This window comes from Callithrix jacchus, chromosome 1, assembly GCF_049354715.1.
Source record: "Callithrix jacchus isolate 240 chromosome 1, calJac240_pri, whole genome shotgun sequence".
NCBI lineage: Eukaryota > Metazoa > Chordata > Mammalia > Primates > Cebidae > Callithrix > Callithrix jacchus.
Window position 1 is genome coordinate 63536520 of NC_133502.1, and position 14966 is coordinate 63551485.

A 14966-nucleotide genomic window follows, 5' to 3' on the forward strand; every position below is an offset into this window, starting at 1 on the left:
GAGACTCTGTCTCAAATAATAATAATAATTTTTAAAAGATTAATAATCTCAAATATGCCAATTCCCATAATTTAATCAACAAATATAATGTCATTCCCACCAAAATCCCAACGAAGTTGCTCATACTTTGTAAGAGAATGCCAAGATGTACAGCAGGGGTTCAATGTTTTGGCTTCCCTGGGCCACACTGGAAAAACAAGAATTGTCTTGGGTCACACATAAATACACTAACACTAATGACAGCCGATGAGCTAAAAAGAAAAAAAAATTTCAAAAATCTCATAATGTTTTAAGAAAGTTTATAAATTTGTATTGGGCTGCATTCAAAGGCATCCTGGGCTGTGGCTTGAACAAGCTTGATGTATAGTGTATGATGAGTAATGGGAAACAATAGTTAAGATAATTTTGAAGAAAAAGCTGTAAAGACTAGAACAAGGTGTGAGAACTCACCCTACCAGATATCAGGAAGCACGATAAAGCCATGGAAATTAAGACAGAATATCACTGAGGCAAATGTAGAAAATGATGCCACTGGAGAAGAATGGAGAGCCCAGAACCAAACCCATGCATTGTCAAACTTTTTTTTTGTAGCTAGGTCTCAGATGGTTATTTCCAATGTCTCAGCAGCAGCATTTTCACCTGGTACCAGTGCTTGACTTAGGTATCAGCGAATGATCTACTTACGTATCATCATCATCAAATCTTGGTTCTAGCTGTTCCTCATCTACTTCAATGACAGAGACCATTTCTACCTTTCCTTCATCTTCTTTCGGTAGCCATTGTTTTAATGTTCCCATTGCTAAAGAAATGACAGAGAAAGATATTAATGCATCCCAGCCTATATACCCAATGAGGAGCATATACCAAAAATCATATGGTGAACATCAATATAATGGTAAACCTCTTAGCCATATCGATCAAAACAGAGAATAAGAAAGGGACGATAACACAACCAGACAAGAAAAAGTGACAGGAATAAGGATCAGAGAGGAAGAGACAAAATCCCTCGACTTTTGGGACAGCGGCTTTGATTGCATAGAAAAATTAAGAAGATCTTTGTGTAAAAACAAGATTAACCACAGTTGGACCACTCTTATTCTCCACTGTTTCTATGCCCTGAGTATCCCACCATGGTGAGGCTTCATCGTGAATGTCTGCAGGGAAAACCCAAAGCACACACACACCCCTTCATCTTTTTTTTTTTTTTTAAGTTATTTTTGTTACTTAAAATGTGCTTTTTCTCTTAGGAAAAAAATTAGACTGAAGATAGAACAATATATTTTTTATTATTTGTTTATTTATTTTTGAGACAGTCTCACTCTGTTTCCCAGGCTGGAGTGCAGTGGCGTAATCTCAGCTCACTGCAACCTCCCCCTCCCAGGTTCAAGTGATTATCCTGTCTCAGCCTCCTGAGTAGCTGGGATTACAGGCATGCACCACCATGCCTGGCTAATTTTTGTATTTTTAGTAAAGATGGTGTTTCACCATGTTGTTCAGGCTGATCAATTTTCATTTCTTTATAGCAATGCAGCATCCCCTCAACTACTCTAAGATTCTACAATTATAAGATATGCTTTTATTTCATATATCATCACAAAAAATGTTCCCAGTGAAATGGCATGTTTCCTTAGCCTTTAGAATTTATATTCCCTAAATATAAATTATTGTTAGAATGTTTATAGACTTTATCTCAGCATGCATTTTTTTTTTTTTTGAGATGGAGTCTTGCTCTGTTGCCTAGGCAGGCTGGAATGCAGTGGCACAATCTCTCACTGCAACCTCCACCTCCCAGGTTCAAGTGATTCTCCTGCCTCAACCTCCTGAGTAGCTGGAACTATAGGTGCATGCCACCACACCCAGCTTATTTTTTGTATTTTTAGTAGAGATAGGGTTTCACTATATTGGCCAGGCTTGTCTTGAACTCCTGACCTTGTGATCCACCCATCTCAGCCTCCCAAAGTGCTGGGATTACAGACGTGAGCCACTGTGCCCGGCCCCACAAAATTTTTTTTTAAATAAAAAATAAAAAGTCACATCAGATGCTTCAGGTAAGTTCTCCTGAATTCAGCCCTTCTACTCTGGTTGAAAGTCTAGACTTTATTTGGGATATTTTCAAATTCTCTCTTAGTGATGGCTTCGGTCTCTGTCTTTGGACAGGAGATTCGAGTAAAGAGCTCTGCAGAAAATTGCTTTTCTTCCTCTGTTTAACAGCAGAAGGTTGGGGTCAAGGTTTTTTCATTCCTGCCTCCACAGAGAAAGTTTGAATCAAGGAACTGACAGTGTGGCACTGGTACTCTTATTTACATAGTGTGCTTTTAAGATTGCAACTGTTTTCTACTGTTTGAGATTATGTGTTGGTTTTCCATCTGTGACCAATTTCGGTTAGTAAAATACCAGCTGAACTTATATATAACATTTATGGGGTGTCCTCTCATAAATATCTAGGAATCAGAGGCCACCTAACTCAGGATGGTCAAAAGCAGCAGTAGCCAAAATGAGATCCTTTCAGATGTCTAAAATAATTCATTTTGTGTGCACAATTGAGAGAAAAAGAAAAAGAAAAAAAAAAAAGCTAATTTCAGAACCAGACAAACTAAATGGGAGACCTACTTTATTTCTGTCCTGGTTGAAATCCGGTAAGAGATTTGGAAGGTGGTTTTTGTTTGTTTGGTTTGTTGTTGTGTGATCGTTGTTTAGAACTCTATGATCAGAAGTCAGGTTAATTAAAACTTTAATATTTAGGCCATACAAAATTGTTTTCTTCTTTTGGACGCTGTTTCCAGAAATTTTTTTTTTCACTTGCTTCCTATCTTTTTGGCATGACCTTTGCTGAGAAAAGTGTAAAACTTCTCATTGGCCTCTTAGGTATCTTAAAAACCTTCCCAAATTAACTCCTCTGTGACTTGTTCTTCTATTTCCTTCCACTTCTGCTCCTCCTTCCTTTTGCAATTTTCAATAACACATGAAAATATCTGGAGACTTCCAATGACTCTAAGACCCTTTGAGGAATGCAGAGAAGGTGCCACTCATCCCTCCTTAGGTTGTTCTGTTTTCCTTGTGGAGTACAGAGTCATGGGCAGGTTCCTCTCAGATCTAAAGCTCTACTGTCTTTTGCAGTAAGTTACTTGATCACGTTGACTTTGGAGTACCAGGGATTACATTGTACTGTGAAAGAAAATTGATTTTTTGTGTGTGCAATGGCTGAGAAGTCACCGAGAAAAGCTGTAGTTTTGGAAGTGGCTGACAGCTTGTTGCAGTTGTGAAAGGAAAATAAGTCTCCAGACCAATTTATCACTAAGGCAAGAAAAAATTCAAGTTGAAAACTATATCAGGCAAACCTGCCTCCCATTTATTCCTCAGTAAGATGGCTACAAATATTAAAAAGCTGTATACCTCCCTCACAATTTGCCCACAAGGAAGTTCCTTGTAGGCCTCAAGATCTTTACCCTAAAATAGTTCTGTTGAATTTCACTCTGGCAATGTAAACTGATAGCTGATTTTCACAGGTGCAGGACAGAAAGTCATCCCTCTGCTCACCTGAGAAAAATGCATATCTGATTGCTTCCTCTGCCCTATTGTTTATGTAAAAATGCAGCTTCACTGAGCCAGACTAAATTGTGTATTCAGTGAAAGGCTGATCAAGGACTCAAAAGAATGTAACCTTTTGTCTCTTGTCTACCAATGACCTGGAAGTCCCCCACCCCCCACCCATCCCTGTTTCAAGTTGTCCCTCCTTTCTGGACCGAACCAATGTACAATTTATACATAGTGATTGATGTCTCATGTCTCCCTCAAATGTATAAAAGCAAACTGTACCCTGACCACCTTGGGCACATGTCAGCAGAACCTCCTGAGGCTGTGTCACAGATGCATCTGTAACCTTGGCAAAATAAACTTTCTAAATTGATTGACACCTGTGTTATCTGTACATTTTCAGTGCCACAAAACAAGTAGCACTCAAATATAAGTTTCCTCAGCAAAGCAATTTACTTCTATAGAAGGGTGCAGCTCACAGATGGAACAATAGCGAGTACACACTTGAACAAGGGAGGGGAAGGGGTTCTTATTCCCGACAGAGGTCACCCCTACTGCTGTGTTGTTCCCTACTGGCTAGGGATAGATTGCATGGTGAAGTCTAATTCCGACTGGCTATTTTAAAGAGAGCACGGGTATGAAAAGAGTGGCAGGGTGGGTAGTTTGGTGGGAAGGACAGTTACAGGACAGGTCAGAGCAGGTAACCAGGGGTCAAAAGTAGGTGACCGGAGCAGGTGACCAGAGCAGGGGCCCAAAAAAACAGTTGTGAACTACTGATTAGAACTGGTGGAAAAGGTTGTTTAATGAAACTATAAGGCAGTATAACTTTAAGATGGAGAATTAAAGAATAAGAGAGCTGAACATACCCCCATACTGATTCTTTGAAGGGAAACCTTGAGTTCACTACATCTAACACCTGTCTCAGATATTTTAGGTAAACACAGTGAATTATTGTTACTAGATGGGGCTACTTACTTCTTTGTGGGTTTAGATTAAAAGACAGGTTTGAACACTTGGAGGTTATGGGAACACTCACCATCAAGGTATAAGACTCCTGTTGGGGATGGGCTGCTCACAGGCTAGCTTGACTGGCAGGTTACCCACCAGCCTCAGGGGAATGTGTGTGCAGCAAGGAGCACAGTCCCATGCTGTTTCCCTTCTTTTGGGAGGGGGTACCCAGAACTCAATATAGAAGTGAGATCCTTGATTTTGAAAGATTTGGATACACTGCCTTCCAGTTTTGTCTGCTTTTCACATATTAAATATTAGACCTTGTTCTAAAACTCTTCATAAAAAAATTTAGATATATAAAGGAAATCTCCATTTGTAAGGGCTCCCCCTACACCCAAACCACCAGAAAATTTTAAGATGGGAAAGACATTAATTTAAAGTTCACATAACAAACTTTACCTTTGTTTCAGACACCTTTCCTGGCAATCTTCTCTTAACTAAACCTTGACTGTGCCTTTTTTTTTTCAGCAAATAATGGTGTTTAAATCTAAGTTTTGTGCCTTTAAGAGTCATCCTTTCAGAAGTGCAAATTTAGGGTTGGCTTGCTAACTATTGTTTAGGGCAATGGAACAGGTAATCAAGAGACTAATAGTCTAAAGTTGGAGGCTTGTAATCCCAGCACTTTGGGAGGCTGAGGCAGGTGGATTGCTTGAGGTCAGGAGTTGGAGACCAGCCTGGCCAACATGGTGAAACCCTGTCTCTACTAAAAATACAATAAATAGCTGAACATAGTGGCACACTTCTGTAATCCCAGCTGCTCCAGAGGCTGAGGCAGGAAAATCACTTGAACCCAGGAGGTAGAGGTTGCAGTGAGCCGAGACTCCAACCTTGGTGACAAAGTGAGACACAGTCTCAAAAAAAATAAAGTTGGAGGAAAAATTATTTGAAAACTGGCAAATGGAAGCCTTATGAAGCTATAAAACCTGCTTCTGTGTGTCTGTATATGTATCGTGTGTGTGATTTTGTAACTGAGTGCTCTATTTTAACTTTTTTATCTTCCGGTAGCCCTCTGTATTAACTTTTTATTAATGAAATAATACTCTTGGCCGGGCGCGGTGGCTCAAGCCTGTAATCCCAGCACTTTGGGAGGCCGAGACGGGTGGATCACGAGGTCGAGAGATCAAGACCATCCTGGTCAACATGGTGAAACCCCGTCTCTACTAAAAATACAAAAAATTAGCTGGGCACGGTGGTGCGTGCCTGTAATCCCAGCTACTCGGGAGGCTGAGGCAGGAGAATTGCCTGAACCCAGGAGGCGGAGGTTGCGGTGAGCCGAGATCGCGCCATTGCACTCCAGCCTGGGTAACAAGAGTGAAACTCCATCTCAAAAAAAAAAAAAAAAAGAAATAATACTCTCTTTCTTTCTTTCCATCAGGCATTCCCTTGCATTGCTAGCTTATCTCATTATGTTTGCTTAGAAGTTCCAGAGACTGAATCTTGAGATAATCCAGGTGCCTATCAAATTATCCCCCACCAGATTACTTCAAGGCTGCAGCTAATTTACAACCCAAACAAGCAGGAGATGGCACCAGCCCAATCACCAGATGGGGCAAGAACTCAAAATAAGTCATCCTGGCCGGGCGCAGTGGCTCATGCCTGTAATCCCAACACTTTGCAAGGCCAAGGCAGGCAGATCACAAGGTCAGGAGTTCAAGACAAGCTTGGCCAATATGGTAAGACCCCGTCTTTATTAAAAATACAAAAATTAGCTGAGTGTGGTGGTGCATGCCTGTAGTCCCAACTACTCAGGAGGCTGAGGCAGAAGAATCGTTTGAATCCGGGAGGTGGAGACTGTGTCACTGCACTCCAGCCTGGGCAACAGAGCGAGGCTTCATCTCAACAAACAAACAAACAAGACAAGTCATTGGAACAAATCTCATAGACTTGTACCACCTCATCCCACATGCCCTCCATACCAAACTTCCCCTTCTTAAGCCCTAGCATTTTGCCTGAGAATTTTGAAGCGGTTTTATTAAGGCAGGAGCCTGAACCATCTCCCCACTGCTAGCACTGGAAAATAAAGTCACTTTCTTTCTACTGCACCTTGTTCTCGTTATTCAATTTTGCAAGCGGAGGGTGGCCAAACCTGTATTTGGTTGACACTTCACTTGGCAGTGAAACATATGAAAGAGGTATAGTTAATTGGCTTAAAGAAAAAGTAACTACTTAAATGAAATATTTTATCAATGAAAGTAGAAATGAACTCAAATGCCTTTTAATTCAGGTAACTTGGGTAAATTTTTGGTAAATAAGACTGGTTTTTTGGTTAATGAAAGCAGCTAGGTCATTTGATCAGCAAAACATCCATGTATTAACTTTAGGGCTTTTGCTTAGGTAATGACTGCCTAACATTCACAAAACTGTAGAAATGATTTAATAAAGAAAGAAGATGGTTAGATTTGCCAATGTTTCCTGAAAATGTCCTAACATAGTTGTTAAGAATGAATAAATAAATGTAATGAAATAAGAGGTTTGTTTACAGTTGGAGTGTCGTTCGGTCACACTGACTGGAGTGCAGTGGCATGATCATGGCTCACAGCAGCCTCGAACTCCTGTGCTCAAGTGATCCTCCTGCCTCAGCCTCCCAAAGGGCTGGGATTACAGCCATGAGCCTGGCCAGATAAAAATTTTAATAATAATTAGGTTTTATATGGTGTTTACTTTGAAAAGGTTTTTCAAATCCTTTTCGTAACTTTTCCTCTTCGAGTTTTGCTAAGCTAAATTAAATGATAGGTATTCATTAACTATCTAGATCATCTCCAAATAACAATGCTAAGATATTAATGACAAATTATGAGTTTATAATCTTAAACTTTTGGCTTCTTACTTCAGAGAAACAAAGATATTTAGATGTATTAGTAAAATGTCCTGTTCCACATTAAAAAAAAAATTCCACTAGAAAGCCTCTTTCAAAATACTATAAAATGTGTATTCATTAATTGTTGGGACTCAACTGACAATTAAAAATTACTATGTTTTTGTAGTGGTATTTAATTTTGTAAACATTTATCAGCCTCCAAGAATATCTAGTACCTTAGTTTTTCTACTTGTTGCTCACCCTCACTTCTCCACAATACGAGGTCCCAGACCTCACACTCGTGCAGATACTCCTGGAATCCCCTGCTTGCCTGCAGTAGCTTTTCTTGTACCACTTCACACTTCAATATGTTATATAAGATAGAATTATCATGTGATTTCCCTCAATCTTTCTTTATTGTTATTATTTTGAGATGGAGTTTTGCTCTGTCATCCAGGCTGGAGTGCAATGGTGTGGTCTCGGCTCACTGCAACCTCCACTTCCCAGGTTCAAGTAATTCTCCTGCCTCAGCCTCCTGAGTAACTGGGATTACAGGTGTGTGCTACCATGCCCAGCTAATTTTTGTGTTTTTAGCAGAGATGGGGTTTCCCCATGTTGGCCAGCTGGTCTCAAACTCCTGACTTCATGTGATACACCCGCCTCAGCCTCCCAAAGTGCTGGGATGACAGGTATGAGGCACTGTGCCTGGCTTCATTTTTTATTTTTATTTTTAGAGACAAGTTCTTGTTCTGTCACCCAGGCTGGAGAGCAGTGATCATAGCTCAGAGCATCCTCAAACTCCTGACCTCAAGAGATCCTCCTCCTTTGGCCTCCCAAAGTCCTGAGATTATAGGTGTGAGCTATTATATCCAGGCCCCTCAAATTTTAGAAAATGATGGTTGGCTTCCCCTTAAAGCAGCGGTTCCCAGCCTTTTTGGCTCCAGGGACCAGTTTCATAGAAGACAATTTTTCCACAGGGGCAGGGAAGGAGGGTGGTTTCAGGATGAAACTGTTCCACCTCAGATCATCAGCCATTAGATTCTCATAAGGAGTGTGCATGGTAGATCTCTCACACACACAGTTCACAATACGGTTTGTGCTCCTATGAGAACTGAATGCAGAACTGAATGCAGTTGCTGCTCTGACAGGAGGCGGAGCTCAGGCAGTAAGGCTCACCTGGCCTCCACTCACCTCCTGCTGTGTGGCCTGGTTCCTAACAGGCCACAGGCTTTACAGGTCTGCAGCCGGAGGGTTGGGGATGCCTGCCTTAAAGTAAACAAAAGAAGAATCTTGCTAAAAATTGGAGGGAAAAAAATGATATTATGGTGTATTTTTATTGCCTGTGGGATAGTAATCTGAGTCCAGTGAATAGCTGTCAGAAATAAAGTGACTCTCTCCGGTAGAGCAAAACAATACTAGATAATCAGCTACAAAGCCCCTAGCCCTAATTAAACTTTTCACCAATTGTCAGCTGATTGCATTAAAGAAAATTACACCACTCGCCCGGGAAGCTCGTGTCTTTTGTTAGTTGCATTTGGAACAGGATTGGACCAAGCAAATTGGCTTCTGAAAAGGCTAGACACCCTCCCAGTTCTCTCTCCCAGCTGAAGGCATTTTTATCCCCTTTCAGAATTTGCAAATCTTTGACAAAATTCCTCTGGGGACTGGTTATGTTGTTAAAAATAATCTACATACCAAATTCTCCTTTATCAGCAGAAAATGGGAAACTCGTTAGATGTGCTGCTGCCAAAATACTCATTAAAGTTCCTGGAGCTTCATGCAGCCACTGTTCCCTATTTTGTGGAATGCCTTCAATCCCAATATCTTGGCCATCTGAAGAGATGTTTTTCATGTTATTAAAAATAAAAATGCTTCTCATTAGCATTTGTATAAGATCACAGAATGTTAGGAGGTAACCTAACCCCACCTCTAATTTTATTAACAAAGAAGCAGAAATATAGAAAAATTTAGCGACTTCTGGTCACATAGCTGATGACGGGGAGAGTCATAGTTTTGTAAACTAGCTTTTTTGGTGTGATAAAATTTCTATTCTATTTGCCTATTTTAATTGCGCTTCCCCTCAATTATCTTATTAAGGTATCATTCAATTTACACACAATAGCTCATTTCAGTGATACATTTACATAATTCAACTTACAGCACACATACGAATTTTAGCTCCCTCTCAGCCCAGTGTTATCAAGAACATAGAAAATAAGTAATTCAAATCTTCACCACCTGTGAAGATAACGCTCAGAGGCTGGAGGCTGCTATGAACCTCTTCTAAGGAAAGGCTATGTCAGAGGTTCAAATATAAATGAAGGAATTTAGGCCATTCCAAAATCACACTAAATGCTAAAGAACATCAACATAATGAAGAATCTACATCAACTAATGGGCAAAACAGCCAGCTAGCATCAAAATGGCAATATCAAATTCACACATAACAATATGAACCCTAAATGTAAATGGGCTAAATGCACCAATCAAAAGACACAGACTGGCAAATTGGATAAAAAACCAAAACCCATCAGTGTGCTGTATCCAGGAAACCCATCTCACATGCAAGGATACAGAAAGGCTCAAAATAAAGAAATGGAGGAAGATTTACCAAGCAAATGGAGAGCAAAAAAAAGCAGGAGTTGCAATTCTCATCTCTGATAAAATAGACTTTAAAGCAACAAAGATCAAAAGAGACAAAGAAGGCCATTACATGATGGTAAAAGGATCGATATAACAAGAAAAGCTAACGATCCTAAACATATATGGACCCAATACAGGAGCAACCAGGTACATATAACGACTTACAAAAGGACTTAGACTCCCACACAATAATAGTGGGAGACTTTAACACTCCACTGTCAATATTAGACAGATCAGCCAGACAGAAAATCAACAGGGATATCCAGGGCTTGAATTCAGACCTGGAACTAGCAAACCTGATAGACATTTACAGAACTTTCCACCCAAATCCACAGAACATACATTCTTCTCAGCACCACATCACACCTACTTAAAATTGACCACATAATTGGAAGTAAAGCACTCCTCAGCAAATGTAAAACAACTGAAATCATAACAAACAGTCTCTCAGACCATAGTGCAATCAAGTTAGAACTCAGAATTCAGAAACCGACCCAGAACTGCACAGCTTCATGGAAACTGAACAACTGGCTCTTGAATGTTGACTGGATAAACAATGAAATGAGGGCAGAAATAGAGAAGTTCTTCAAAACCAATGAGAAAGAAGACACAACATGCCAGAATCTCTGGGACACATTTAAAGCAGTCTCTAGAGGAAAATATATAGCAATAAGTGCCCATATGAGGAGAATGGAGAGATCAAAAATTGACACCCTATCGTCAAAATTGAAAGAGCTAGAGGAGCAAGATCAAAAAAACTCAAAACCTAGCAGAAGACAAGAAATAACCAAGATCAGAGCAGAAGTGAAGGAGATACAGACATGAAAAACCCTTCAAAAAATCAATAAATCCAAGAGCTGGTTTTTTGAAAAGATCAACAAAATAGACAAACCACTAGCCAGATTGATAGAAAAGAGAGAACAACCAAATAGATACAATAAAAAATGACAAAGGGGAAATCACCACAGATTCCACAGAAATTCAAACCATCATCAGAGAATATTACAAACAACTCTATGCACATAAACTAGTAGGAGCTGGTACCATTCCTTCTGAAACTATTCCAAATCATCCAAAAAGAGGGAATCCTTCCCAAATCATTTTATGAGACCAACATCATCCTGATACCAAAACCTGGCAGAGACCCAACAAGAAAAGAAAACTTCAGGCCAATATCTATGATGAACATAGATGCAAAAATCTTCAATAAAATATTGGCAAGCCAATTGCCACAGCAAATCAAAAAACTTATTCATCATGATCAAGTAGGATTCATCCCGGTGATGCAAGGCTGGTTCAACATACGCAAGTCTATCAACGTAATTCACCACATAAACAGAACCAAAAACAAAAACCACATGATTATCTCAATTGATGCAGAGAAGGCATTCAAAAAAATTCAACAGCCCTTTATGCTAAAAACCCTCAATAAACTCGGTATCGATGGAATGTATCTCAAAGTAATAAAAGCTATTTATGACAAACCAACAGCCAATATCATACTGAATGGGCAAAAACTGGAAGCATTCCCTTTGAAATCCGGCACTAGACAAGGATGCCCTCTTTCACCACTCCTATTCAATATAGTACTGGAAGTTCTAGCCAGAGCAATCAGGCAAGAAAAAGAAATAAAGGGTATTCAAATAGGAAAGGTGGAAGCCAAACTGTCTCTATTTGCAGATGACATGATAGTATACCTAGAAGACCCTATTGCCTCAGCCCAAAAACTCCTGAAACTGATAAGCACTTCAGCAAAGTCTCAGGATATAAAATCAATGTGCAAAAATCACAAGCATTCCTATACACCAATAACAGACTTAAAGAAAGCCAAATCAGGAATCAACTGCCATTCACAATTGCTACAAAAAGAATAAAATACCTAGGAATACAACTCACAAAAAACGTAAGGAACCTCTTCAAGAAAACTACAAACCACTGCTCAAGGAAATAAGAGAGGACACAAACAGATGGAGAAACATTCCATGTTCATGGTTAGGAAGAATCAATATCGTGAAAATGGCTGTACTGCCCAAAGTAATTTACAGAATCAACGCTATCCCCATCAAGCTACCATTGACTTTCTTCACAGAACTGGAAAAAACCACCATGAACTTCATATGAAACCAAAAGAGAGCCTGCATAGCCAAGTCAATTCTAAGAAAAAGAACACAGCGGGGGGCATCACACTACTGGACTTCAAACTACACTACAAGACTACAGTAATCAAAACAGCATGGTACTGGTACAAAAACAGAGATATAGACCAATGGAACAGAACAGAGGCACCGGAGGCAACACAACATACATACAACTATACAGTCTTTCATAAACCTGACAAAAACAAGCAATGGGGAAAGGATTCCCTGTTTAATAAATGGTGTTGGGAAAACTGGCTAGCCATGTGCAGAAAGCAGAAACTGGACCGCTTCCTGACCCCTTACACTAAAATTAACTCCAGATGGATTAAAGACTTAAACATAAGACCTGGCACCATAAAAACCCTAGAAGAAAATCTAGGGAAAACCATCCAGGACATAGGAGTAGGCAAGGACTTCATGAACAAAACACCAAAAGCATTGGCAACAAAAACCAAAATAGACAAATGGGACCTAAGCAAACTCCACAGCTTTTGCACGGCAAAAGAAACAGTCACTAGAGTGAATGGGCAACCAACAGAATGGGAAAAAATTTTTGCAGTTTACCCATCTGACAAAGGGCTGATATCCAGAATTTACAAAGAACTCACACAGATTTAGAGGAAAAAAACAAACAAGCCCATTTAAAAATCGGCCAAGGATATAAACAGACACTTTACAAAAGAAGACATATATGAGGCCAACAATCATATGAAAAAATGTTCATCATCACTGGTCATTAGAGAGATGCAAATCAAAAGCACATTGAGATACCATCTCACACCAGTTAGAATGGCGATCATTAAAAAATCTGGAGACAACAGATGCTGGAGAGGATGTGGAGAAATAGGAACACTTTTTACACTGTTGGTGGGAGTGTAAATTAGTTCAACCACTGTGGAAGACAGTGTGGCGATTCCTCAAGGCCTTAGAAATAGAAATTCCATTTTACCTTGCAATCCCATTACTGGGTATATAGCCAAAGGACTATAAATCGTTCTATTATAAGGACACATGCACACGAATGTTCATTGCAGCACTGTTTACAATAGCAAAGACCTGGAACCAACCCAAATGCCCATTGATGATAGACTGGATTGGGAAAATGTGGCACATATACATCATGGAATATTATGCAGCAATTAGAAATGATGAATTCGTGTCATTTGTAGGGACATGGATGAATCTGGAGAACATCATTCTCAGCAAACGGACACAAGAACAGAAAATGAAATACCGCATATTCTCACTCATAGGCAGGTGAAGAAAACTGAGAACACATGGACACAGGGAGGGGAGTACTAAACACTGGGGTCTATTGGGGGGAAAAGGGGAGGGCCAGCAGCGGGAGGAGCTGGGGAGGGATAGCCTGGGGAGAAATGCCAAATGTGGGTGAAGGGGAGAAAGGAAGCAAACACACTGCCATGTGTGTACCTATGCAACTGTCTTGCATGTTCTGCACATGTACCCCAAAACCTAAAATGCAATAAAAAATTTTTTAAAAAAAAGGAATTTAGGTAGAAAACATCATCATATCCTAAATATTCTTAACATTTCAATAGCACATTGACTTCAAAGCAATTTATATGTATCTTTGAACTACTAACTCTCTAAATCTATATGGATAGCTACTCTTTTAATTCTAATTTTACTGGTGAAAACAAAAATAAGCCTATGAAATAGCAAGACAGTTGAGCTGGCCTTGGAAGGCAAATCAAGTCAGCTGCCTTCCTCGTGTACGCTTCCTCACTCTGAGGAAGGTGACATCCTAGATTTTTCCTCCCTTATATGTGCATGTCTAGAGTGGCCATTTGTCCAGGATAATTAGCAGGCAAGTCTCTATGGAGATATCAAATCAAGATCTTTGAAAGTGTCCTATACAAGATCTATAGGGGGTTGTACTGAGAAGTAGACTATCACATCAAGATGAGCACCAGGCTCTACGGGGCCTTGGTCTTCCCTTCCTGATGACTGACACTAAGCACAGACACACCGTCAGGCCCTGTGGGGCAGGTGGAGGTGATGTAAGCCACTACCATCATCTGCAGCAGAGTCTGAGGTGCTCCTCCTTCCCACTGCCTCCTGTTTGCAGCAGCAGCTGCAGTATTCGTGGAAAACCCTGGGTGTAAGGAAATAACTAACTAATTCAAAAGCAAAGTGGAACTAATTGCTCCAAACAGTTCTTAGAAACTCAGAGGTAGTTTAATAGCAGGTATATTCAAAACCAGAAAAATGACCACCCTTGTTCTAACATAGATATATAAGACTGAAATGGCAAACAGGTGTCAACATTGCTTTACTTTTATTCTTAGTGTTTGATTGACTAGCCAATATAGCTAAATGCTAAGGAAATATCAGTGACACAAATAAACAAATTCCTTCAGGCATCTATGAGTACTTTTCCACAGAAATGCAATCTGTTTCATTTTCTTAATTAATAAAAAAAAAAAGCTCGGGGACTCAAGATGGCACTGTGAGAACAACCCAGGATTGGAGCTCTCGTTGTGTCCGCGGAGAGGTGAGTCTGAGCTGCATTTCCAGACTGATCTTTGTTGCCCACGGAACGGGGAAATTCCCAAGTGAACAGGAGACGCGGGACGCCAGGCAGAACCTCCGCCTGGCGAAGCCGGCAGCCGGGGTGGCGGCGGCCAGCCCTGCCCAGTGCTCCCCACAGGGCGCGCTTGTCTGGGTGCCCTGTTGAACTGGCAACCGGAGACGTGAGAGGGCTGGACTTGAGACTGAGCTAGACTTGGACAGTGGGCCAGCCCAGGGGATTTCAGGGACAGAGCGTTAGGGGTGGCCTAGTGGGACAAATAAAACCGTGATTTCAAACAAGCCCTGTGCAG

The 14966-nt window shown here is 40.4% G+C and overlaps 1 protein-coding gene across 23 annotated transcripts in view; it reads right to left on the reverse strand.

Annotated features, from left to right (window-relative positions):
* Positions 1 to 14966, reverse strand: part of LOC103790443 (serine/threonine-protein kinase Nek5) — a 53215-nt gene that overhangs the window by 18828 nt on the left and 19421 nt on the right. For 13 of the 23 annotated variants that reach the window (XM_035297411.3, XM_078354906.1, XM_078354988.1 and 10 more), the window contains 2 exons: positions 9038 to 9175; positions 685 to 799 (listed from right to left, as the gene is read on the reverse strand). The exons of 1 other annotated variant lie outside the window; for it this stretch is intronic. In XM_035297411.3, coding sequence (XP_035153302.2) covers positions 685 to 799; positions 9038 to 9101 — 179 coding nt within the window. In that variant the 5' untranslated portion in view covers positions 9102 to 9175. Of the gene's footprint in view, positions 1 to 57; positions 188 to 684; positions 800 to 7025; positions 7158 to 9037; positions 9176 to 14966 lie in introns of those variants that run through there. 9 more of the 23 variants (XM_078355186.1, XM_078355253.1, XM_078355338.1 and 6 more) reach the window with 3 other exon arrangements.